Source organism: Coregonus lavaretus (assembly GCF_964263955.1).
Source record: "Coregonus lavaretus genome assembly, chromosome: 28".
NCBI lineage: Eukaryota > Metazoa > Chordata > Actinopteri > Salmoniformes > Salmonidae > Coregonus > Coregonus lavaretus.
In genome coordinates, this window is record NC_140015.1 from 20985782 (window position 1) to 21012853 (window position 27072).

Here is a 27072-nt window from a genome sequence, read left to right on the forward strand (position 1 = left end):
ACTCATATCAAAATGGACTGTAATATTAATCAACTTTTGACTAAACCTTGGCTTAATTTCCATTTCAAATCACTCAATTAAGATATAAAAAATTTACATAAATCATGAACTTCATCCTCCTTTAAAAATAATGAAACATTTTCAATTCATTAATTGAATAGTATTTCATCTCATGTTGACACCAACCATGCCAATGACATGTTTGTACTGTTTAGAACAACACATAATATATGTTTGTTTGAAGTATGTAACCACATCAGTCATTGGAGAGTAAAATAGTTAGATATTGATATAAACAAATGGAAATCCCCCCCCCCCCCCCATAAAAAAAACATGTAAAATATAAATACATTTATAAACATGTAATTTTGGGATACTATCCATTTTGGAAGACATGAGAAACACATGCTTACTGTTTAGTCTAAATGCTTTATATTGGCCTCTGATTTTATATTTATCTCAGAAAAAAATCCCTGAAAGAAAAGGCAGGAAGTTATTTCTCCAAAGGAAGTGCGGGTGCCCAAGTACTTAATTGCATTTTGAGCAGAGTTTCCGACTGTAGTAGCAGTTCAAAAGGAAGGAAACATTGCAGCTGTAGAGATAGACTGCAGAGGCATGTTGTGTTTCCATAAGCAGGTGCTTTTATCAGATTGGATGGGCAATTAAGGTGGTTTTATTGACATTTTTGGCACGTAGAGAATAAACTGCCACTTCGGGCCAAGTCAACTATTCAGAGAGGGACAAAACATTAGGTACTTTGAAACCAGAACTAAGTTTAATTCCATCAGTAGAGTATATTTGCTGTGATGCCTATTTTTCAACAGATCTGGATGCTTGTATAAACAGTACCACACTGAACAAACCTCATCTACAGTGAACCAAAACCTGGAAAATAAACAAGTTCTGACACTGCCATGGTTTGTTCAATGACACAGAACAAGTGAACAAGTTGTTCCCCTTGCCCTCTACATTTTGCCTGTGCAGGGCTGGCATGTCAGTGTGTTTTGCTGAAACAAAAGGTTGTCACTTGTGGCATCCATCATGCTGTCAGCATGAGGCCCCTTTCACCACCTCACTTTCTATGTCATCAGATAAAGCGTCAGAACAGCCAGAATAAGCATGCAGTCCAAGGGAAGGGAAGGGAATAATAAGGGTGGCCTGACACCTCGTTGTGTGTATTGGGCGAGGGGAGGCTGTTATTCACTGGGCTACAGCCCAACTCAGTGGTCTGGCTAAAGGGGCTCAGAATGGCTGCTGCTAATGATCTTTCTGGGATTCTGGTTGGCCCCTGACTTAGAGTACTATCAGAAAGAGAGAGAGAGCAGTGGAGAGACAGAGAGTGGTGGAGAGACAGAGAGAGAGAGATTGAAAGACAGAGAGAGAAGTGGAGAGACGGAGAGAGAGATGGAAAGACAGAGAGAGAAGTGGAGAGACGGAGAGAGATGTGGAAAGACAGAGAGAGAGATGGAAAGACAGAGAGAGATGATGAGACAGAGAGAGATGGAGAAACAGAGAGAGATGGAGAAACAGACAGAGAGGTGGAGAGACAGAAAGAGATGGAGAAACAGACAGAGAGGTGGAGAGACAGAGAGAGATGGAGAAACAGACAGAGAGGTGGAGAGACAGAGAGAGATGGAGAAACAGACAGAGAGGTGGAGAGACAGAGAGAGATGGAGAAACAGACAGAGAGGTGGAGAGACAGAGAGAGATGGAGAAACAGACAGAGAGGTGGAGAGACAGAGAGAGATGGAGAAACAGACAGAGAGGTGGAGAGACAGAGAGAGATGGAGAAACAGACAGAGAGGTGGAGAGACAGAGAGAGATGGAGAAACAGACAGAGAGGTGGAGAGACAGAGAGAGATGGAGAAACAGACAGAGAGGTGGAGAGACAGAGAGATGGAGAAACAGACAGAGAGGTGGAGAGACAGAGAGATGGAGAAACAGACAGAGAGGTGGAGAGACAGAGAGATGGAGAAACAGACAGAGAGAGATGGAGAAACAGACAGAGAGGTGGAGAGAGAGTGAAGTGGCGAGACAGAGAGAGATGTGGATATGGGAGAGTAGTTGGCTACACTACAAGTGCTGCACTGGGGATGTAAAACAATGTCCATTTCCCATTGCTTTGCATGCAGGGAGGCCATCATATTTTGTGTAAATGAATTTTTACCCTCCCATTGCATTCCCATCCAATGATGTTGCATGCAAAGCAAGTTAGTTAATTTAAACCAAATTAAAATCTTAATGATTGGATTTGCCTTTAATTTAGCATCTTAGATGCTATGAGAAAATACATCTGCATGATCTGCTTCATCTGTTACCACCACACCCCCAAAGGCCAGTGATTGGTTTATCATTGAAGAGATAAATGAAGGAGAGAAATTGAGAATTGGCTCCTCCTCTGACCATCAGGTTTTCTCTTCCAGAAGAGGCACATCTCTTAAATTCATTCCAGCTGCTTTCTATTCCACCCATGCACAGTGTAGCACTGACCCTTTCGCGTCAGACCTACTCTCCTCACTTCGTTGACTGATGGGGTGTGAAGGAAACTGTGGGAAAGACTTGCCTGCCAAGTGGCTTTGGAGGCAAGTTGAAAATGGTAGCCTTAGTCACTCATACGTGTAATTTTGCACTTGTTCAATTTCAACTTTGTATTGAACAGAGGTTAAATGCAACACTATTATTTAATTGAGACCTTACCAGGCTCTTACAGTTGTGGAGCATTTGTGCATCCAAGCCTAGTTATTGATTTAATGTTCTCCTCTTTAATGTACATTATAGGCTTTTGGCCCACTGATGTAGAGGGAGAGTTGGAAAGTTCCTGCCAAGGCCTGGTAATTCAGCATGGCCTTCTTTTCTCTCTGAGCTGGGATTCTCTGGCAGAGGGGCAGTATCAGTCACTTGCCACTGGCACCTCCGTTATGTTTGACCTGTTGCCTTACACAGATCTCTGCATGTGTCTAACCCCCCTAAATTAAATGCATTGCCTATCAACATAACAAAGAGCCTGTCACAAAGAACCAGAGAGAGAAAGCAATTGAAAAGAAACTGTCCAACCCTCTGGTTTATAGTACATATTACAGGAGAGGACAAAAGTGAATTTACATGTAGATTGAAATAGGATACAAATTATGAATGTCATGCACCTGTATTCACATTTTGACAAACCGATGAAACAGCCACACTCTCTCATAAGATATATATTTTTTCTCTAATTGTTATCAGCATGTTTTGTACACTGTTGAAAGTATGTGACAGCTATCGAACATAAACAGAAGTCATTCTTGGTTTGGACTGACACGTCTACCACATACAGTGATGTTGAATGGGATGTAATTATGTCAATAGCCCACTGGCTCACCTCCCGGGCAGTCCAGCACGTACTTGTGTTAGACCAACACTAAAAATAGTGTCAAAGTGTGCTGAATCTTTATGTGAGCTCTTAAATCTCCCCGAAAGACCACTAGATTGCGTTCACTATGTCTCAAAGGGAACAGTTTAGAGAGAGCATTTATAAAGTAGAAGTTCATGTTCTACTGCAGAAGTTTTTCAGTCAAAAGACCCAGTTATAGAACACAGAGCTTTGTTTAAACTGTGATATCGCTGGTTGGGCTATCCCACCTGTTTGGTAAAAAGTGAAGAGGAGATAGGCTCTAACAAACCCCAGACCTCTGATGGACCCCATGTTGACGAGGCCTTCTCTATGTGTGCAGCAGCTCAGTGAGTCTCTCTGCAGGACTGTTCTTTCTCCATGTGGCTGACTGGGACCATTGACATTGTTTCTGCTGACTCCAGTCCTGCTGCCTTCCCATGGACTGCCAGGCTGGGTCGGGGCCGGGGCTGCCCACCATCTGGGTCTCATTCCGCTTCCTTTGTAGCCCATGTGACAGGGAAAATAATTTATTGAAAAGATGATGTCATAGATGTTCTTGTAGAGGAACTCTTCGGCCCGAAGCAGCCATCATCTACTGCCAGGGGTTAGGTCCAGTCCAGCTGGATTTGGTGACATGTTTGTAGGTTTTGATTTGTCAAGTTATTAATCCCTATTTTGAATAATTTTACATTATTGTTATTTCTGTTATGTTAATAACCTTTATTTAGTCAGTTTTAACAAATATTTTGTTAGTTAAAGAATGTAGCATATTAAGTGAAATTATATTGGAGCAAACAACCACTGAAATGCTTTCTCTTTATTGAGTTACTTGTATATTATGGATAGTTACTTGTTTTCATAGAATACTGTATTTATTAGTGAACACAGCTAGCAAAGAAAGGTCTCTGTCACGCCCTGGCTCTGGGGACTCTAGTATGTTGAGCCAGGGTGTGAGTTTTCATTTGTGTTTGTTCTAGTTGTTGTATATCTATGTTGGCCAGGGTGGCTCCCAATCAGAGACGGCTGTAGCTCGTTGTCTCTGATTGAGAGTCATACTTAGGTAGCCATTAGGCATTCATTCAGTGTGGTTTCTTGTTCCGTGTTGGTTTGTGTATGTAACCAGGGACGTCACGTTTTCGTTTTGTTCGTGTGATACTTTATAATAATAAATATGTTCGCATTCCACGCTGCGCCTTGGTCCTCCTCTGTTCCCGACGATCGTGACAGAAGAAACCACCAAGACTGGACCAAGCAGCGTGTCCAGGAGCCATCGCCAGGGAGATCTCTAGCAGATCTCCTTCGCCTCCTCGACTGGGTCAAGCCGGGTGAGGAAGAGAAGGGCTTGACATGGAAGCAGAAGGGCGAAAGGCTGGCGAGGGACATGGAGACCTGGTCCACGGGTAGGAGAGATGGCCAGAAATTTTTTAGGGGGGGGCTAACGCCGTGGACGACGGGCCAGCAGGAGACCGCGGCAGAGCGGCCCAGCGGGTTGGCAGAGGAGGCCGCCAGGTTACGGGGGCCACTGGTCGAAGAGGGGATGGAAGGTGTAGAGGCATGGCGAGAGGTACTGGGGTGTGTTACCAGTCCGGTCCGGCCCATTCCAGATCCCTGCGTAGGACCAGTGGTGTGTGTCCCCAGTACGGTCCGGCCTGTTCCTGCTCCCCGCACCAGGCCAATGGTGCGCGTCGTCAGCCCGGCTCGGCCCGTTCCTGCTCCCCGCACCAAGTCAGTGGTGCGCTTCGTCAGCCCGGCTCGGCCCGTTCCTGCTCCCCGCACCAAGTCAGTGGTGCGCTTCGTCAGCCCGGCTCGGCCCGTTCCTGCTCCCCGCACCAAGTCAGTGGTGCGCTTCGTCAGCCCGGCTCGGCCCGTTCCTGCTCCCCGCACCAAGTCAGTGGTGCGTTTCGTCAGCCCGGTTCGGCCCGCTCCTGCTCCCCGCACCAAGTCAGGGGTGTGTTTCGTCAGCCCGGCTCGGGCCGTTCCTGCTCCCCACACCAAGTCAGTGGTGTGCGTCGTCAGTCCGGCACAGCCCGTGCCTGTTCCACTGGTGCCTGGTTCAGCACGGGTCAGCTGCTTCACGCCGGAGCTAGAGCAATCCGCTCCACCAGTGTGCAGTCCAGCTCCGGTCAGCAGGGCCAGACCGGACCAGGGGTACTTTGGGGGGTTAGAGAGCGAGTGGGGATCATGCCCGGAGCCGGATCCGCCGCCAAGGCGGAGTGCCCACCCGTTCCCTCCCCTGTGGTATTTGGTTGGCGCGGTCGGAGTCCGCGCCTTTAGGGGGGGGTACTGTCACGCCCTGGCTCTGGGGACTCTAGTATGTTGAGCCAGGGTGTGAGTTTTCATTTGTGTTTGTTCTAGTTGTTGTATATCTATGTTGGCCAGGGTGGCTCCCAATCAGAGACGGCTGTAGCTCGTTGTCTCTGATTGGGAGTCATACTTAGGTAGCCGTTAGGCATTCATTCAGTGTGGTTTCTTGTTCCGTGTTGGTTTGTGTATGTAACCAGGGATGTCACGTTTTCGTTTTGTTCGTGTGATACTTTATAATAATAAATATGTTCGCATTCCACGCTGCGCCTTGGTCCTCCTCTGTTCCCGACGATCGTGACAGTCTCATGGGCTGAAAGAATGCACCATTCAATTATGGGTACCAAGCAAAAGGAAATGTGCCATGCAGACCTAAAAATACATCTCTGTAAAATAAATGTTTTTTGAATGAAAGAGAAAAATAACCAACAAAAGAAAACACAAAAATGAAAACAAATACATGCAGCAGGAGAGCTTTTTGAATAGTTAATTGGAAGCAGGTGGGTTGCAGCCAGGTCAGTATTGGGAGTCTCTCACAGACAGATGAAAACTCAGACACCTTTAAACACCCCACTGGGAGTAGAAGGTCAGTTAGACTGCTCTTAGATTGAGCAGGACTAAAAACATATCATTAGGTCCATCTGAAACCATGGGTATAGAGCACAGTGCCAGGAGGGAAATATGTACATTGTTTGGCCTCTAGGATTTTTCAAGGAAAAATTATGGTCTGCGCGTTTGTAGAGACAATTACTGCATATAAAAAAAGAATATCAAATTTGCAGTCTAAAGAAAATAAAATAATCTGCAGTCAATATCAGGAGTTCTAAAAGTCCACACGATGGACCTCTATGCTAACAAGGTAATGTATAGCAGTACATTTGGGCTGTTACTCATTCCAAAACATCCCCAAACTAGTTCTGTTCCATAACTGAAGTGGAAACTACAGTGTATCTCCATATGGTGGGCCTGCAGGACAGTCCTTTTGGCACATCAGCCTGTGTGGCTGTAGTGAGCTGGGAGGTTTCACTGTATACAGGGAGACTAAAAAACAAAGACGTGTATTTTTGGGATCTCAAAATCCAAGCTCTGGTGGAATCCAGTGTCCTCTGGGCAAATGCTTCATGTTTTGGGGGATTTTGTTTTGTTGAGCTCATAATTCAAGACAGACATGAACGTAGAGCCAAAAAGGCTTTACTCTGGCTTTTAAGACAATAGAGAAAATATTCTATAGCTATGTTGTGGACGGCAGTTTGGAGAGTTGACCCTCAACATTTGGAAGGAAATGTTAGCTTTGGTTTAAGATTCATTTTCTCTTGACTCTGACGTCAGATGACCATGAGGGGTCATTTCACACTGCTTCAGTGTGTCAGAGGACATACAGGTCCAGTCTCTGTGAATCTTGGTGGGCACTCATCTCTTCAGGAACTGAAACAGTTAATGTATTGTCTAGTGTTACTAATACGTGATAACCGCTGACAAGTGTTGCATTACACATATCACAGGTCACATTATGAATGCTTGAGGTGCTGTATCACCAGCCAAGAGGAAATTGTAGAGACTGTATAAGTCAGAGATCTCACAGTGAAAACGGAGACAGGTGGGTCTGGCAACTAAATGGAACAGTCGCACACGTGGCTAATCTGTGACCTCATTATCTCTATGGGGTAACCATGCTGAGGTACAGTGGTGGTGGGGGGGCTTAAATAAATACAGGCTTAAATATATAAGGGTTCTTAATGGGCACCAGAGGAGAGGGAGCACAGGTAGAGCTGGGAGTCTGTCTACTATGTATCCATCCTGTGTTGGTATATAAACTGTCCACCAGAAGAAAATCTGCACTCTTCTAATTCCAAAGTAGAGAACAGGGGATGTGGAGGATTGAGAGGGATTCAATAGTGTGTTTCACTGGTTGCTAGATGTGATTATCTTCTAGTGTCTGAAGAGAAGCCAAGGAAGAGATTGCCACTTCTGTCAAAACAAGCAAATATGCAATATTTATATCTGTTGATAACCGTGTGTGATGGAATGAATGTGTATTAGTTTGTTTATCTGTGTGTGTTGTTTGAGTGTATCTGTTGACATAGGCATGGGAAGCTGATGTGTGTTTGTGTGTTTAACCTACGTGGGTTTAACCTCCGCCACCCTCTGCCCGCCTGGGCTGCCACGGCGGCGACAGGACCACCTAGCATGAGTGTGAGCGCATGAAGCCCGCATGAAGCCCCTAAGCCCCTAGTCTGGGAATGATTAATGGCCCAGTGAAATGACACGCTCTGCGCTCCACTGCTCAGCTTCAGACCCTCCACCAGCTCCCCCACTGTGCTGCCACCCAACACAGCCAGTACTGGGATGTTACCACCCCTTGCCCAAACACACACACACACACACACACACACACACACACACACATGCACACACTTCCCTGTGCAATGGCATGGCTGGTTATTGCAATTACCCTATTACCTCAGCATTGTGAAATTCCCAGTAGAAGCCGAGCTAACGGCCTTTGGCTGATGCCATCCTCCCTGCTGTTATGTGGATACAGGGCCTTTTTAACTCAAAGACAAAGACAACAAATGACAACTGGCTCTATTATGGCTGAATGAAGGCTTGATACTCATTAGAATCTTAGACAGTCAGCAGGGGGCTTTTCATTTTCTGGACATCTTTTTCACCATGCAGTTTGGGTCAGAGCTAAGGAGTTTTCCAACAACTGCTGCTTTTACACCAACAAATTTGATCAAAAAGTCAAAGTAAAAATGTTTGACTGGTTGAAGGCTTTGACTGATCCATACTGTTGCATGATAGTGCTACCACAGTATCAACACTCAATTAATTTCAGCAGTAAAACATGTCTTCAGATACAGCGAAGCTCGTGTAGCATCCAATTGTTAAACTTCTCTCTGCTCAGTTCTCATGTGCAGACTTCAGCGATGCTTCTCGTCCTCCTCATTAAAAACCACTTATCTCCAGAACGTTGTAAAACAAACAAACAGCAGACCCAATCACCACCGTGATAAGGAAATGGAGTTGTTCCCACTTTTATTTATTTGTCCAAATAAGTTCTGCTTGGGCTTCTCCAAGGATCTTCGGTACTTTTAAATTGATTTCAGTCACCCCCTGACACCACATGTCTTTCTCCCATACCCCAGTGACCAATTCCTTTCTCCGAATAAGGAACCACTTAGTGGATTTGGGGGGAAATCCAGGAGGATAAATAACAGTAGGATAGAATCAGTAGAGCTCGAGGAGGATGGCTACCAGACCCCCATCCTTCCCCACAGAACTGTAAATATCCCAGGGTTCCATCTGCTGTAAGAAGTTAAAACCTGGGGATTCATCAATCGTACTCCTCCTCTTCCTGCTGCTGCTGTGCTGTGTGGAGCAGATCTCTGTTCTGTTGGCTCCTGGAGCATGGAACCCTGCACAGGCAGAGGATTACACAGTCTTTCATAAGTCTTACAGTCCTGGAGAAGATGGACGAAAACCAGGGTGGCTGTCATATACTCTGGGCAGGGAACCAGCACTTGCCTGGGGTCATGGTCGCTCCACACACCCCAAACACTGAGGCGTGACTTCCTCCCACTCCTGCTGGTCCAAACCCACAGGCAGAGATAACATCCTCCCTGTCATGCTGATGTCTTGGGTGATGAACACTGACTGTACACGTGTGCGTGTTTGTGTGTGCATATAATGTGTGTGCATGGGGTTGGTGAGGCGATGGGGATCATTGGCCCGCCCTCTTTTTACAACCCTTTTCTTTATGCCAGATGGTTTATTTTCCAAGATACTGAGCTTCATTTCTTCAGGATAGTGAGTTTGAGATGTGATATCTGGTTTCCTCACAGGCGGGTGGGAAATGGAATGAGCTAAGAGGCCCAATAACAAACACAGACCAAAGCCCAAGTTAGATTACGCTGTGATGTAACAATGGCAGGGTCTGGGCTCCGTAATGAGATGTTTTGAACTTCAAGAGTGACATTTCCTCAACACGTATCAAACCCAAAATGGTGGACTTGGCCCATTCCATCAACAGATGGAGATGATTCAAAGTAGACAAGACCATTTCAATGACCTTAAAGGTCACAGCAACTTCCAGGCCACAACCTCAATGTCCACGTTCAAATCACAATGGAAACAGTAGCCAGTAGCTTCAGAAGGGTTTCCACTCCGTATCTCAGGGAATTGCATAAATTACAGTAAACCCTTAAAGTTAATATGTCGTATACACACTGCATTATAGTTTAAATTACCCCCACAAAGATCATTAACCAGCCCTGGTAGGCCTTTAAGCCTATTTTACTGTTTCATTCTAGGTTTGGCTTCTCACCGAAGAGCAGTTTCTTTAATGACTCTTTAAGTTTGTCTTAGTCCCCAATCACTCACAACTGACAGAAAAATCAACATAACAAGCCAGAAGCACATAGTGTTACAATAAAACACATATTGGAACTGTCAGATCTGAATAAGTCATTGTGAAAAGCCAGACAGTTCTGTGATATCTTATCTGGAGACAAGTTGATAATTCTGACCTAACTGAAAGTGACAGAAATGGCAGACATCAACGTGATGTAAGTCTATGTGAAATGTATTCAATTGTATTTGACAGTGATTGGAACCAGATGGTTCAAATGCACAGGTTAGATTGGTGTATTTTCTATCTGGCTCAGGACGTAGTTACTGTAGGTTGATTGGGTTCCCTAAGACAACAAACCGTTGGCGTGCAAAAGGAGGAACCCTGCCTTTTCCTCTCCAGCCCAATTCCATCTCCTGAAAGCCACCTAGCAACCAGAACAAACTTTGGGACTTTGGTGAAATTAGTAGGAAAAAACACAACTCACAACGACTTCTCAGTGTTTCCACGAAAACAATCATTAACAATTATTCCATAACATTTTCCTTCATCTCGCCAGAATGGAACTGCTCAGTCCCCTTTCCCAAGGCAAGCTGGAACCCCTAGGGCTCAAACATTTCCTCATTTATCTCACATTATGAGCTTTCCACCTGTTTTGATTAATAGAGAAAGCTTAAGCCACTAAAAGGAAAGCCTCAAACAACCCTGGGATAAGGTCCTTTAATGATCCTCTGATTATTGAGAAAGAAAATGGCTGGCCTGACACATTCAAAAAATAAAACATATTTGAGAGAGATTTTGACATCGGGAGTTTGCGTGGTTATATATGAGCGCATGGAGAAAAGGGGAGAAAAGCACAATAAACACACCAGGGTTACGATGGATCGTCGTTTATGATTTACAGCGCAGCGGATTCCTGCTCGCTCGCTCTCCGCCACGGAGGAGACAGTGTGGAGGGCGCGCGTGGCGGAACGCAAAAAAATCCTCCCCGCGCTGTGGGGAGGATTGGACTGGAGCCCACCGCACCGCAGCCCCCCAAAGTTCCAGAGTGCCCAGGGCAGGACATGTTCACTGCAAGCTTTCTATTTAATCTCCTCTGGTCTGGAGACTGAATGAATGAGAGACTCCCCTCTGACCACACGCTTCACCACACCAGAGCCTGTTTACATTCTGATCACTGACACCTCCAGCCTCAGGACATTTAATAATAAGAAGAAGAAAAAGAAGAAGAAGAAGAAGAAGAAGAAGAAGAAGAAGAAGAAGAAGAAGAAGAAGAAGAAGAAGAAGAAGAAGAAGAAAGGGACCTATAAGCCAGGATATGACAGAGGCTGTGTAGAGATGTTGTGTTCATGGATGTGCAGAACAAATTCATCTCCTGATCTTCATTGGCAGTTGTGGACCTTCTTTGCCTCTCTCCACTAATCAGACCATAGTGCACTGTCTGAGATACTTGTGGTTAATGAAGAAATCAGCTAGTAAAACCAATGGGCCTCACAAGCTCTGAACTCCTGATGAATGGTGGTGATAAAGATCAGGTCCTTCACCCCAACCTTAACCACCATGGACACCCTGGCCCCCCACTATGTCATGCCCACCTCACCACCAACTGAAGTTATTTTCACGGCCAGTAAATTACCCTGAAGAAGGCCCCCACTGTGGAGCTGCTGCATTCCAATAAAACAGCGTTGAGGCTTGTTAACGTCCACCAAGGCCAGTAAATCCTGTGGAGAGGAATGGAAGGCAATGCAGGAGGACGACATCTGCACCAGGAGAGGGTCGCTCCCTGGACCATGACCGCATGGTTCTCAGAAGGAAGGTCTCAGAGATGAGATGATGAGTGGATGAGCTATAATGCCGCACATCTGTTGAACTGCCTGTCTTACACCTGAGGGAAAGGGGATGCAATGCTACTAGAGATAAGCACTCCTGAAAATTAGGACCTCTTGGTTATGATGGATTTGTTATTGGGAAAAAATCATATTCACTTTGAAAACCTTAGAATGTGGAGGGTTTCCACTTTCCAGTCTTAAAATATGTCTTCATTTATTTGGAGGTAATGATATGCACATTCAAGCGTTTTGTATGTAGTATAGGAATTCAGGAAATCAATGGGACTGTAACACAGTCTTTTCGTTGCTAGATTGTGACATTTGGATGTTTGTTTATGGCATTATGGAAAGTATTTTGACATATTTGTTTTCCTTCTAACTATATAAATTGTCGGCTCAAATGGTTAAGAAGCCACAGTGGTTTTGTGTGTCGTCAGCACTGCACTAATCATTTCATGATCTTGACTCAGTAACAGTAAATTAAGTCAATTGTGTGACTGACTTGTGACCTCTGTTCACTAATATCTATATCGTTTCTGCTGCATTAGGGCTGGTGTAGTAGATGGTGCTATACACATTTATAGTAAATCAAGAAGAACTTGAGCCATACCTCTCATCAACTGACCATTGTGAAAGTTCAGGAAGAGTGTAAACTTTGCTTATTGAGCTTAGTGAGCAAAGGATTTTATATCACCTCTCTCATAAACTCAAAGAAATAAACCTGAGGAAGGAAAGGAACAGCCTCCCTGTCAGTTGGTTTCTTTACTTACACACTGGATGTATTACAGTACAGTTATGAAAATAAACACCTGCACAGACAAAATATAGACAAATAAATCAGAAATAAATAAGTTGTTCATAAGATGATTACAACACCCATGTTACAGCGCTGAGGTATATTTCATGCTGACGTGTTTCCTCACTGGTGCCGTATAGCACATAGGCTAAAGTGGAAATGTTCCCCAGATGACCCGTCAAACCGACACCCCCTCATATACACTTGTTTATTTTCTCCCACTGCCCGGCAGCTCATGACACTACAGGACGCTCTGCCACTAGCACGTCAGCCTGATACTTTAATTGGAAATGTTATAGTCCAATGTTTTCCCGCATTGACCGCCCAGACAGCAGCGGAGTCACAATTACCCTTAACGTGGCCGCTAACAGCTAATGCAAACGCTAAGTCTTAGCAACCTTTATCATTCATAAGTAGCTCCCCGGAGGTGATGATGACTCCTGACTGTGGGGACCTGGAGTATTTAAATAGAGCGTGACCCATTCAGACCAGAGGCCATGAGAACAGGCCTGTGGATTGGGAGAGTAGCAGTTTGATTGGGCTCTGTTTGATAGCGAGTTCATTTCCACTGAGGTATTCCACTGAGGATGAGAGCAGGCAGGATAAATGGACTGAGATATGCTGCTCATTATATATTATTATTCATAAGACATGGTGTATTATCATTGGCACCACAACTAGTTGTTGAGGGGAGGGAGCAGAGCTCTCTGGCTATTACTGATTGCACAATTATACAATTTTGCTGTTCCAAAGTGTCAGGTCTTTTTTATTGTAGTTAAGGGTTGTGATACAGAGCAGTCTCTGTGGGTTCATGTGTAGGTGATGTGTGGTTCCACTTGAGCTATTCTAAAAGGACAAGGCGGCATACCATACAGTAGCTATGCCTTTTTAACTGATAACACAAGCAAAGGAATAATTGGGAAAGACACAAACATTGTCATTGAGATCAACAAGCACATTGTAATGTTTTTTTGAGAGGCTTCCAATTAACTCTCAGACAACATGATCCAACTTCAACTTCTCCATGGTTATGACATCTTGTGTGCAGCAGACTGGCATCATTTAGGCCAATTAACAACTGGTTTTGACAGTGGCACCAGTCACCACCCATCACACTTGATACATTAGCATTCACTAATGTTACATTACATTAGCTAATGTTACGCTCAGAACAGCAGAATCACGGTTTGGTTTTGCCTTCGTTCTTAGAGCATGGCTTGGCCTGACTTTGGGTGGCTGTTTTTGTTGAGACGCCATGTGCCCGTTCGCCAGGCAACCGCTCTGTTTTACGAGGAGTTACTCACACAAAAGCAGGGGAGGCCTGATTGCTCAGCTAATTGATCTCCGCCAGAGATCACAGAGATGCGCTTGTAAAAAGAGAGCGCTCCCCATGACATCACTGCGTAGCGAGGCGGAGGGGAGATGCCTTCCCAGACTGCCTCTGTGTGAGAGAGAGCCCAAAGGGAGAGAGGGGTATGGTGTCCTACTGAAACGGGGAGCAGGGAGAGAACACACACAAACACACACACTGCTATTAAACCTGCGTTAGTAGTGGGAAATGGGAGTCCATTAGGGAGGCTTTGTTGTTGCTAAACATGGCCACAGGGGTTGGTTGTGTAAAGGAGATCCTATTAGTCCTCAGGCACACAGTGCTGCTCAAAATACATCACTTCTGACACTTTGCTGCCAGGCCAAAGGGCCTTTATAAGGGAGTTTTCTGTAACATAGAAATTGGGGCCACTTGAGCTAGGATACATAGGACAAGTGTTTTTCAGACTTTCAGTAAACACAGTGTACAGTCATTTAGAGTGCAAGTTATCATTATGGTACACTATCATAGTCCAGATCTGTCATGGTGTTATAAAACATTGTTGTTGTACTATACCTCAAAGTATAGGCAGTCTGATTGAAGTTTGATTGGAGCTTTTCATGACCATGTAGTGGCTACTGAAGTTTACGTTAAGCTTCAGTAGCAGGTCTTTAAAATTATTCTCGTTGTATTCTCTTGGCAAGAGTGATAGCTGAAAGCTGAAAGGTTATCCTTGGGAGTTTTCCCTATAAGCTTACACTCTGACTTGGTATAAGGCAAGCAGTTACTGATAAAATCAGCATTTACCTTTCTGAAGACTAAAATGGGCTAAGCGTATTGACCCACGCATTGGCCTTTGACATAAGAGGATGCTTGGGTCCTTGGGTCAAATGGAAAAGGATCAGAATCAAACACTATTTCATAACACAGAAATCCATTTCATTAGCCTGGCTTATCTCTTCCTTCTGTTGTCTTATCTCAGGGCACAAAGTGCACTCTTGTGTGGTTTGGCAGGTTTTCAAAGGTTAAAGGTGAGCTGAGTGATTGATCATCATGTCTCACTCAGTGCTGTTATGGTAGCAGAGCACAAGCCATAGCAGGGATTATAAATATTGACACTAATTGGCCATCCTAACACATCAGTTTGATAACATCTCTGTAGTAAAATCAGGCCTCCTGTGCTCATCCACTTCCATCATCTCTACCCTTTAAGCCAACCATGTCAAAGTGTTGGTCAATATGCAGTATTTCCAGGAACTGTCCAGAAACTGTCACTGTGGCAGACCCTCTTGTCCAGCTAAAGGGTAGAGCTACCGCTTTCAAGGAGCGGGACTCTAACCCGGACGCTTATAAGAAATGCCGCTATGCCCTCAGACGAACCATCAAACAGGCAAAGAGTCAATACAGGACTAAGATTGAATCGTACTACACCGGCTCCAACTCTCGTCGGATGTGGCAGGGCTTGCAAGCTATTACAGACTACAAAGGGAAGCACAGCCGTGAGCTGCCCAGTGACACAAGCCTACCAGATGAGCTAAATCACTTCTATGCTCGCTTCGAGGCACGCAACACTGAAGCATGCATGAGAGCATCAGCTGTTCTGGATGACTATGTGATCACGCTCTCCGTAACCGATGTGAGTAAGACTTTTAAGCAGGTCAACATTCACAAGGCCGCAGGGCCAGACAGATTATCAGGACGTGTACTCCGAGCATGCGCTGACCAACTGGCAATTGTCTTCACTGATATTTTCAACAGGTCCCTGACTGAGTCTGTAATACCAACATGTTTCAAGCAGACCACCATAGTCCCTGTGCCCAAGAACATTAAGATAACCTGCCTAAATGACTACCGACCCGTAGCACTCACATCTGTAGCCATGAAGTGCTTTGAAAGGCTGGTCATGGCTCACTTCAACATCATTATCCCAGAAACCCTAGACCCACTCCAATTTGCATAATGGCCCAACAAATCCACAGATGATGCAATCCCTATTGCACTCCACACTGCCCTTTCCCACCTGGACAAGAGGAACACCTACAGTGGGGAGAACAAGTATTTGATACACTGCCGATTTTGCAGGTTTTCCTACTTACAAAGCATGTAGAGGTCTGACATTTTTTATCATAGGTACACTTCAACTGTGAGAGACGGAATCTAAAACAAAAATCCAGAAAATCACATTGTATGATTTTTAAGTAATTAATTTGCATTTTATTGCATGACATAAGTATTTGATACATCAGAAAAGCAGAACTTAATATTTGGTACAGAAACCTTTGTTTGCAATTACAGAGATCATACGTTTCCTGTAGGTCTTGACCAGGTTTGCATACACTGCAGCAGGGATTTTGGCCCACTCCTCCATACAGACCTTCTCCAGATCCTTCAGGTTTCGGGGCTGTCGCTGGGCAATACGGACTTTCAGCTCCCTCCAAAGATTTTCTATTGGGTTCAGGTCTGGAGACTGGCTCCAGGACCTTGAGATGCTTCTTACGGAGCCACTCCTTAGTTGCCCTGGCTGTGTGTTTCGGGTCGTTGTCATGCTGGAAGACCCAGCCACGACCCATCTTCAATGCTCTTACTGAGGGAAGGAGGTTGTTGGCCAAGATCTCGCGATACATGGCCCCATCCATCCTCCCCTCAATACGGTGCAGTCGTCCTGTCCCCTGTGCAGAAAAGCATCCCCAAAGAATGATGTTTCCACCACCATGCTTCACGGTTGGGATGGTGTTCTTGGGGTTGTACTCATCCTTCTTCTTCCTCCAAACACGGCGAGTGGAGTTTAGACCAAAAAGCTCTATTTTTGTCTCATCAGACCACATTACCTTCTCCCATTCCTCCTCTGGATCATCCAGATGGTCATTGGCAAACTTCAGACGGGCCTGGACATGTGCTGGCTTGAGCAGGGGGACCTTGCGTGCGCTGCAGGATTTTAATCCATGACGGCGTAGTGTGTTACTAATGGTTTTCTTTGAGACTGTGGTCCCAGCGCTCTTCAGGTCATTGACCAGGTCCTGCCGTGTAGTTCTGGGCTGATCCCTCACCTTCCTCATGATCATTGATGCCCCACGAGGTGAGATCTTGCATGGAGCCCCAGACCGAGGGTGATTGACCGTCATCTTGAACTTCTTCCATTTTCTAATAATTGCGCCAACAGTTGTTGCCTTCTCACCAAGCTGCTTGCCTATTGTCCTGTAGCCCATCCCAGCCTTGTGCAGGTCTACAATTTTATCCCTGATGTCCTTACACAGCTCTCTGGTCTTGGCCATTGTGGAGAGGTTGGAGTCTGTTTGATTGAGGGTGTGGACACGTGTCTTTTATACAGGTAACGAGTTCAAACAGGTGCAGTTAATACAGGTAATGAGTGGAGAACAGGAGGGCTTCTTAAAGAAAAACGAACAGGTCTGTGAGGGCCGGAATTCTTACTGGTTGGTAGGTGATCAAATACTTATGTCATGCAATAAAATGCAAATTAATTACTTATAAATCATACAATGTGATTTTCTGGATTTTTGTTTTAGATTCCGTCTCTCACAGTTGAAGTGTACCTATGATAAAAAATTACAGACCTCTACATGCTTTGTAAGTAGGAAAACCTGCAAAATGGGCAGTGTATCAAATACTTGTTCTCCCCACTGTACGTGAGAATGCTATTCATTGACTACAGCTCAGCTTTCAACACCATAGTGTCCTCAAAGCTCATCACTAAGCTAAAGAACCAGGGACTAAACACCTCCCTCTGCAACTGGATCTTGGACTTCCTGACAGGCCGCCCCCAGGTGGTAAGGGTATGTAACAACACATCTGCCACGCTGATCCTCAACACGGGGGCCCGTCAGGGGTGCGTGCTCAGTCCCCTCCTGTACTCCCTGTTCATCCATGACTGCATGACCAGGCACGACTCCAACACCATCATTAAGTTTGCCGACGACACAACAGTGGCAGGTAGGCTTGATCACCAACATCGATGAGACAGCCTATAGGGAGGAGGTCAGCGACCTGGCCGTGTGGTGCCAGGATAACAACCTCTCCCTCAACGTGATCAAGACAAAGGAGATGATTGTGGACTACAGGGAAAAATAAGAGGACTGAGCATGCCCCCATTCTCATCGACGGGGCTGTAGTGGAACCGGTTGAGAGCTTCAAGTTCCTTGGTGTCCACATCACCAACAAACTATCATGGTCCAAACACAACAAGACAGTCGTGAAGAGGGCACGACAAAGCCTATTCCCCCTCAGGAGACTGAAAAGATTTGGCATGGGTCCTCAGATCCTCAAAAAGTTATACAGCTGCACCATCGAGAGCATCCTGACTGGTTGCATCACCGCCTGGTATGGCAACTGCTTGGCCTCCGACTGCAAGGCACTACAGAGGGTAGTGCGTACGGCCCAGTACATCACAATTGTCAAAGACTCCAGCCACCCTAGTCATAGACTGTTCTCTCTGCTACCACACAGCAAGCGGTACTGGAGTGCCAAGTCTAGGTCCAAAAGGCTTCTTAACAGCTTCTACCCCCAAGCCATAAGACTCCAGAACAGCTCATCTTGGCTACCCCCCCCCCCCCCCCCCCCTCTTTTACGCTGTTGTTACTCTGTTTATTATCTATACATAGTCACTTTAACTCTACCCACATGTACATATTACCTAAATTACCTCGACTAGCCGGTGCCCCCACACATTGACTCTGTACCGGTACCCCCTGTATATAGCCTCCCTACTGTTATTTTATTTTACTGCTGCTCTTTAATTATTAGTTATTTTTTACTTATCTATTTATTACTTAACACTTTTTTTGTTGTTGGTTAAGGTCTTGTAAGTAAGCATTTCACTGTAAGGTTTACACCTATTGTATTCGGCGCATGTGGCTAATACATTTTGATTTGATTGATTTGAGTTCTTACATGTTCTTCATGGATGAGCAATATTTCCATCAATGCCTGTGTGCATTCCTTCTAAAAGAGAGAGTGCTACTGAATGCCAAGTGTCCGTGGTTTTGTATGAGAGGCCAGTAAGTGGGACAATGCAGATGTTGGACCTTCCAGCGTAGAGGTCAGAGTTTCCATTGAGTTCCCATAGCTGAGGAAGGAACTGAGACAGGTGCTGCTTCCACTGCAGATGAACCCCAGCCCCAGGGTCATTCATCACTGCGTCCTGTTGAAACCTCCTCCCCCACCGCCTCCAATGTGTGTCTCATTAAAAACAAATCATACATGCTAAAAGTCCTCGTGTTCAAACAGTTGTTTGTCTCAACCTGTCAGCTCTGCTCAGACTGATCAAAGTCTTTATACGCTCTTTATCTGCACTCTCACTTGTTTATTTATTTGTTTGCATTACGCCAAGGTGACGGGTTGAATCAGTCCTCCAAATAAGAGAAGTTTCTTCTTTTTTTATACCGTTTCTGTCTTTTCAACCCAGCTCAAGTCATCAAAAGCATTCCGGAAACTCATAAAATGATTCATCATCTGGATAGCTCATTCCAAAAGGCCTTTGTTGTTTTTTCTCCCTCATCAAAATAGCAGCTGCTCCAGCAATGTGCAATCGAAATATTTATTGTAGGAAAATGTTGAGTGTGTCTGGGGCATGAAGCTAAGAGCTTAAGGGTGACTGATCTAACGGGAGTGCCCCACAGAAGACGTTCAGGGGCATTTGCACCATTAAAGTCATGCAGTACATGTATCAACAGACCAAATGCACAGTTGGATCTTAATTCTGTGACAAATCCCTTGGCCCAAAGAAATGTAGGCATATTACAAGTAATGTTTCAAGCCATGTCTGCTGATTCTTGCATGTTTTTGGCACCAACATTTATAATATATGTGATTCTTTATTAAACCAGATGTTTATGACAATGATGTATTAGAACTTCATAAGAGTGATTTTCAGTCTGTTGTAATGGCAACATATTGTAGCATCCACTTAAAGCTATTGCTATAATTCTTATTGAGCCAAATAGTGACTTTCATGTCCCTCTTATTGAAGCCTATATAATCCCATAGGCTCTCATCCTTAATAAAACATAACGATTGATTCATTATGCTTTCATAAGTCAGGCATGCTGTTAGTCACTTGTCATTTTTCTTGATTTAGTTAAATAGTTACTTGACTTAACTATTACTTCATATATTACAGTTCCATTGCAATTTGGATATTTATGGGGGAATGAGTGGTAACACTTTGATTTCATAAGTGCTTTATGAATGTTAATGAATACTTGTGACTCATTTTCTGAAGCTTCACCCACACACCACGCAGGTGTTATGCAAGTATTATGCAAGTATCATGTAGGCTTTGTAACAAGCACTTTGAATTAAATGTCACAAGTTGATTTTTCTCTAATTTCAACTAAAACCTTTATTAGTGTAACTTCGCATGATGCCAGGATTCGTTTTACCAGCTCATTGAAACAAAAGCTGTTTAACAAACTGCAAAGCTCATAAAATGTCCTATAAACATGTAAAATGTATACATCTATTCTAATTGGGAAATCACTAGGTTCCTGAGGGCATGGCCAAACAAGACTTCAATAAACAAGACTTCAATCGCTGAGTCTGTAGTCTCTCACAGTTAGACGTAATGCACAGCCACCGCACCGGGAGGTTTACAGTAAGCAATGTGGTAGAGGAGGAAAACAAACCCAGCGCTCAGAAATATCAACCTATAAAACCAATTGTTGTCATGAAAATACGGCATTGGATACCTCGGAGAGAATGTGACAAGTATATGAATCTGCTCACGGCACTGATGTTGTGTTTCCCTCAGATCACTGCCAGGGTGAGGATGAGAGGCTTGTTTGGCTTGGCACACGTCATCCTCTCATAATATGGGCCACTATCATTATGGGCCTTCACTGACTGAGGGACTAATTGATCCTGGGTAAACAATAATTTCACTGGAATTCCTTTCCTCTTCATCCTTGAACAAGTGCAGCATTCATCTCAATACAAATCACACAACTCCTCTGTCTGCAGTCTAGGAACACAGGGTGTTTGGTTAACATCAGACACCTGGTGACAGGTAGGTTATGTGTGTCTGTGGCAGGGAGTCCCTGCAACAATCCAGGACCTGGTATCAATACAGGCCATGTATGGCCTTTAGATTCTCTCACGGAACACAGAATATGAATCCACCTACAGCAAGCTGTGGGATGATTAATCAAGTCAGAGTCTCACACCTACCATGTCCTTCACTATACAGTATTACAACACTTGAACATAAATAGATTTAAATGGTGTACCTCTAAGTAGGTTCTACAGGACTACATTTACACTCTAATTGAACACATATTGAAAACTAGGGAGCGTTTGTTTGTTTCTTCACTTGTTGTTTTGTTGTCAGGCGCCCAGTTGTAAACACAACAGTGTGTGTGATAGATGCTGTGAGGGACATTTTGGGCTAGCTGGTCTAAATATAGTTGATCAGTACTTGAGGCCTTGGCACTGAGGGACAATTAGCGGAGTGATTGGAGAGCAGGCCAGGGAAGTGTGTATGAGATAGCACAGCACTCATTAGGAGAGGCTGGGGACAGCCAAGGAGATAACGCTTATTAATCACATGATGCAGACACTCTCTCACACACACATAGACACCACAACGACGCCACACACAGTGGGTCACACACAGGCTGAAGCATTATTGGATACACCCAGACTGTGATACACACCGAACAAAGACTTGCTGCTTGTCAAAGTAATAGGGAGATTCTGCCTATGTTGCATGCAGAATGCATGTGCCCAGATACTTACCTGGGTATTTCTTATCTCTCAACTTTCCATCTGACTCACTGTGAAGATTAAAGTTACAGTACCAGCATACATGTAACTGCCAAAATAAAGGAAACACTTGAGTAAATGAGGGATACAAAGTATATTGAAAGTAGGTGCTTCCACACAGGTGTGGGTCCTTAGTTTATTAAGCAGTTAACATCCCATCATGCTTAGGGTCATGTATAAAAATTCCCAGTTACCCATTATTTTGGACACTTGTAGAATATATATCTGTTCTGGCGGCTCGTGGTGGCTCGATGCCATAAGACACTTTATGTTGGTGTTTCCTTTATTTTGGCAGTTATCTGTAGGATGTTTTCCTCTGGTTAGAAAACTAAAAGCATTCCATTCCATTTCCCATTCATAAAAAAATCCCATTACATTTGTAGTAACACTTCCACCCAAAGTGGAGATAACATCTGGGATAAGAAGGTGGTAAAGAGCAAGGGGGAGAGAGAGGGAAGGGAGGGGGATAGAGGAGGAGGGAGCACGCTTCAAAGCTCCGCGGGTCTGGTGTGCTCTGAGTGTGTTGATCGGCCCTGGGGTTTGAGGTGTGATAAGCCCATGACAGCTGCCAAACACCTCGGTTTGTGTGTGTGACTGTGTGTGTGACAGTGTGTTTAAGCCCCAATTTAGAGGAAGCCGCTCTGAATCCCACCCACCTGCCAACCCTGGTCCCCAATGGCAGGTGTGAGTTGGTTGATACGTGATTGGGAGTGCTGATGTACGTGTAGCATATGTGCCCTTATCGCTCAGATCTTGTGGCTATAACCTTAAGGCAGGGTGCACTGATGGAGAGATTATCCACAAATAAGAAACAATGGGGGCTTCTCCTCTTCCAGCCTTATCACAGCAGTACGTGCCTGGATGACACTAAAACAGAAAAGCTCAAATGCAAGCCCAAAAATTGAAGTTCTTTCACAGTGCTTTGGAAGATAATATCACTAGAGCAGAGGTGGAAAGTCCACCCTGGCTCTAACACACAGAGAGAACTGATGAACTGAGGAATAAATCACCCTATTTAATTGGGAAGGTATCCCTCATGATGTTATGACAATAAAACAACTAAGAGAATTAGTAAAGGCTGCGAGATCTGTGGGAAAGGAAATCACTCTCCTGACGTCACTATGGGTCAGAGGTCAAATCCATAGGCAGGTGGAGGGGAAAGGAGAGCGTGGCGTCAGACCACACCATTTTACTCTTAGAAACTGGATCGCTCACAGCCTGGCCAGGCCATCTGTTTTAAAAACCCATTGTCTCCAAATGACATGTCTGACCAGAGGACTTTGACCCACTGATGTCATTAAAGTAACAGTAACCTTCTCAGGGTCCCCATACACTACACTTCACTAGCTGTTATTTGGTTTTTGGAAATTGGAAAGTAACGTGGTCAACACCCTACCATGATATACTGTACAGATATACTGAGTTGCTGAGTTCATCAGTTTTCAGTTCCAGCGTATGAAGCACTAGACTAGCTGAACTGCAAGGTTGCATGGTGGAGTTATTTTGTGTTGAGTGTTGAGGTTCAGGTTCAGGTTCAGGAGGCCAAAGCCTTCGTTAAGTATACTCAACGCCTGTGTAAAAAGCATGCGAACCCACTGACCTCTGTGTTATTCTCCCCCTCACCTCTCTTTCTCTACCCCTCTTTCTGCAGCCTGCCACTGTAACCTGCACGCCCGGCGCTGTCGTTTCAACATGGAGCTATACAAGCTGTCTGGGCGGAGGAGCGGCGGAGTCTGTCTCAACTGCCGCCACAACACTGCCGGACGCCACTGCCACTACTGCAAGGAGGGCTTCTTCCGGGACATGTCCAAGGCCATCTCCCACAGGAGGGCCTGCAAAGGTATCTGGGCTGCTCAAAATGGCTGCGTGACACCCAAACCTCACACTAGCTGATATTCTGCTCCAGTTTTGGATTATTATTACTTTCACCCCTTTTTCAATATATCCAATTGGTAGTTACAGTCTTGTCCCATTGCTGCAACTCCCCTATGGACTCGGGAGAGGTGAAGGTTGAGAGCCATGCGTCCTCCGAAACAGAGGAAACACCGTCCAGCAGGCGACCGAAGTCAGCTTGCAGGCGCCCGAAGTCAGCTTGCTGGCACCCGGCCCTCCACAAGGAGTCGCTAGAGCGTGATGGGACACGGAAATTGTGCGCCTCCTCATTGGTCTCCCGGTCACGGCCAGCTGTGACACAGCCTGGGATCGAACCCAGGTCTGTAGTGACGCCTCAAGCGATGCAGTGCCTTAGACCGCAGCGCCACACGGGAGGCCACAGTTTTGGACTTTCTTGACGCATGTTGTTGGAAAACAAGTTGAATTGTTCTGCCATGATATCTAGAAATTCAACAAATTATCAGCAGGAAACAAGTCTTCCAACAACCTTTGATAACTTTTATGCGTAGAACTTTCCACTACTTCACTACTATTTATGGTTATGTGAGACAGGAGAGTTGTAAAATAAAAGCTCCCACCTGTGCCAGTGTGAGTGTTGCTGACCTGTGTGACTCTGGTATTTGGAGTCTATTGGGAATTCCATGACAACACAAGCAAAACAAACTGAAGTGATGTGTGAGCTGATCCGCTGTACAGTTGAGTGGAAACAGATCTTGCTATCATCCCCCACCCCCATACACACACACTCACAGGTGTGAGCACATAAGTCAGTTTTGAGTCCATGCTGTCCAGGATTAGTGTGTGGAGGAGAGAAAAGCTTCACTCCCTTTGTCTCCCTGCACCGTGGGGAGAGGAGACAGGCTCTGAGGCACTGAGCAAACAAGCACCTGTCACTCACACACACTTACGTGCGCACACACACACACACACATGCGTCCACACACACATGCGCATACACATGTGCACGCACGCACACACACACATGCAATCACATGCAATCACACAAACACCAGCACAAGCAGATGCTGAGGCAGGTTTGAGTGAGTGGATTAATAAAAAGCATATTCATTTTGCACATTTACCTCAAATGCATTAACTTCTACCGTTGTTCCTTGTCCAAGTCATAAGTTATCTCTCTCAAATAGAGGTTACAGGTTACAGTAATAACAGAATTTCTGTGGACAGAGCCTATGAAACAATGTAGTTGGAGTACCTTTACCACTAAAGCAGGGGAGGATCCCAACACTCGGTCCCTAGTGACCACATTTTATTAGACTTTATTTGCTTAACTTGGAGAACTATAATGAGTCGCCCTAAATGTCTGTGAATTGTAACGGGGGAGGGGAAACCTCAGAGGATTTCCCTGGAAAAAGAGATGAGTGGCTAACAATAGAAGTGAGGTCTGCCATGGAATTCAGGAGTACAGGAGTTGATTCAAACAGTCTCTTTGAACAAGCCAGCATCAGATCCACCAACATTACACTTTACTCTGAACTGGATGACTTCTAGTCTTTCCAAATATTTATCATACAGCAATATCCTACACTCTTAAAAAAAAGGGTTCTTCGGCTGTCCCCATAGGATAACCCTTTTTGGTTCGAGGTAGAACCCTCTGTGGAAAGGGTTCTACCTGGAACCGAAAGTGTTCTACCTGGAACCAAAAAGGGTTCTTCAAAGGGTTCTCCTATGAGGACAGCCGAATAATCATTTTATGTTCTAGATAGCACCATTTTTTCTAAGAGTGTAATATCCTCGTATGAAAGACAGAATATTGTTTCAAGTCGTTTGTTTCCAGTCCCATTACAACATCCCAATGTGCTGTATTACACTGGGACCCAGCTTGCGCTTCAGTGACAAGTAAGTGACTCTGTGCAGACCCACATATTGGGGTCTCCGTGGCTGCATTCCTATTGGCTCAGAGTGGGGTCTTGGAGTACCTATCCTCCAGTGCCCTTCAGCCTGATACTCCACTGGCCAATTAGTCACAGGAACTGCAACATATTACATTTCCTACTGCAGACCACAAGAGACCTCCACTCTTAACTCATTCTGACTATTCCAAGTCTCACGGAGTGAAAGTATCAACACAGTCCACCATCATTTATAAAACGCAGCCACTTACCCAGTCTGTTTTGGGGTTGTTTCACAGTGGTGGCTGTCAGAGTTCACACCTAATTGGAGTTCAGGGCAAACATAGTTCATGTTGTGCTGTTGTTCTAAACACATTTGATGGATCTTTTGCACTTCTCGAAAGTGGCTAATGGTTGGGAGCATCATTGTTTCACTGCACGCTGCCAGCCCAAACATTTTTACAGCCTATATTTGGGATGAAGTTAGGGGCGGGCAGAGGATGAAGCTATGGGCAGGTTAGTGTTACAGAGGTTCTCTCCTTCCCTAATGAGCTTACCACATACAGCAACCTGTCTTAGGCTTTCTAGTGGGCTGTATCAGTAACGTGAAGGCTTCCAGCTCTGCCCCACCATTTACTCTGGTCCATACTCAGGGATCAAACCCAAACAGCCTGATTGCTGTGCTCTCCTCAGATGACAAACTCAGCGCTTTGTGACATCAGTTAGGACCTATGGTATTTATTGTTCAACTCAGCCAACCATCTCGCTCTGCTGTTTTTGGACAGGAAACACAATGCTGTGCCAACACAGCCAGGAGGAAGTCTGCTTTCATTCTCCAACCTGAACACCCCAAAATGTAGGATCACCACTCTCAGAAAGGTGGAGGTTACGAAATAGACCCCTCCGCCATATAGGCCGAAACACCGGCGTCTCCAGTGGCAGTGTGGAATGCCTCATGTTTTATTTCCCAGATTAACGACTTCATCCCTCATCAAGCGCAGTGTAAACACGGCTCTCGAAGTGCAGCGCGGCCCCCAGCGGCCCCCAGCTCTAACGGTTTGTTTTATTCCCCGTCCTCTCGTCCGCTCCGCCGTATAAGCCTTTCACCAGGCACAGGGAGCCCACAGCAGTGGAGCAGCCACACGGTCCACTGCACTACACTCCCCCTCAACCTCTCAGCAACTCTTTACCTCCACACCGCAGGCAGCTCCACACACGCACAGGGAAATTAATTAATGTTTCCAGTTGGTTCCCAGTGTAGGACTCAGAACATTAAGAGCACAGTGCAGTGGTTTGAGCTCAGAGGACAAGGACTAGATGGTGGTGGATGGATTGAGTGGAGACGCAGTGGTGCATCTCTATTGTGAAGTATTATAAAGCAATACAAAAACAAGAGTTATTTTGATGTTGCTTTCAAATACAACCCCTTAACCCCTTAAGAAATAGACATAAATCTTTAGAATACAATACCCACATGCCATAGGGAGGGACAAGAGTGACCTCAGGTTCTTTTTTTTTATGGTCCCACCCTGCATTAAAAAGTCATTTGTAAATGCTTTAGAAGATAATGCCCATGAAATAAACAGAAAGCAAGAGCAAG

The 27072-nt window shown here is 45.1% G+C and overlaps 1 protein-coding gene across 2 annotated transcripts in view; it reads left to right on the forward strand.

Moving 5' to 3' along the window:
• Nucleotides 1–27072, forward strand: part of LOC311103614 (netrin-1-like) — a 51412-nt gene that overhangs the window by 2404 nt on the left and 21936 nt on the right. For both annotated transcript variants that reach the window (XM_084145211.1, XM_084145212.1), the window contains exon 3: nt 23381–23569. In XM_084145211.1, the coding sequence (XP_084001337.1) occupies nt 23381–23569 (189 nt within the window). The remainder of the gene's footprint in view (nt 1–23380; nt 23570–27072) is intronic.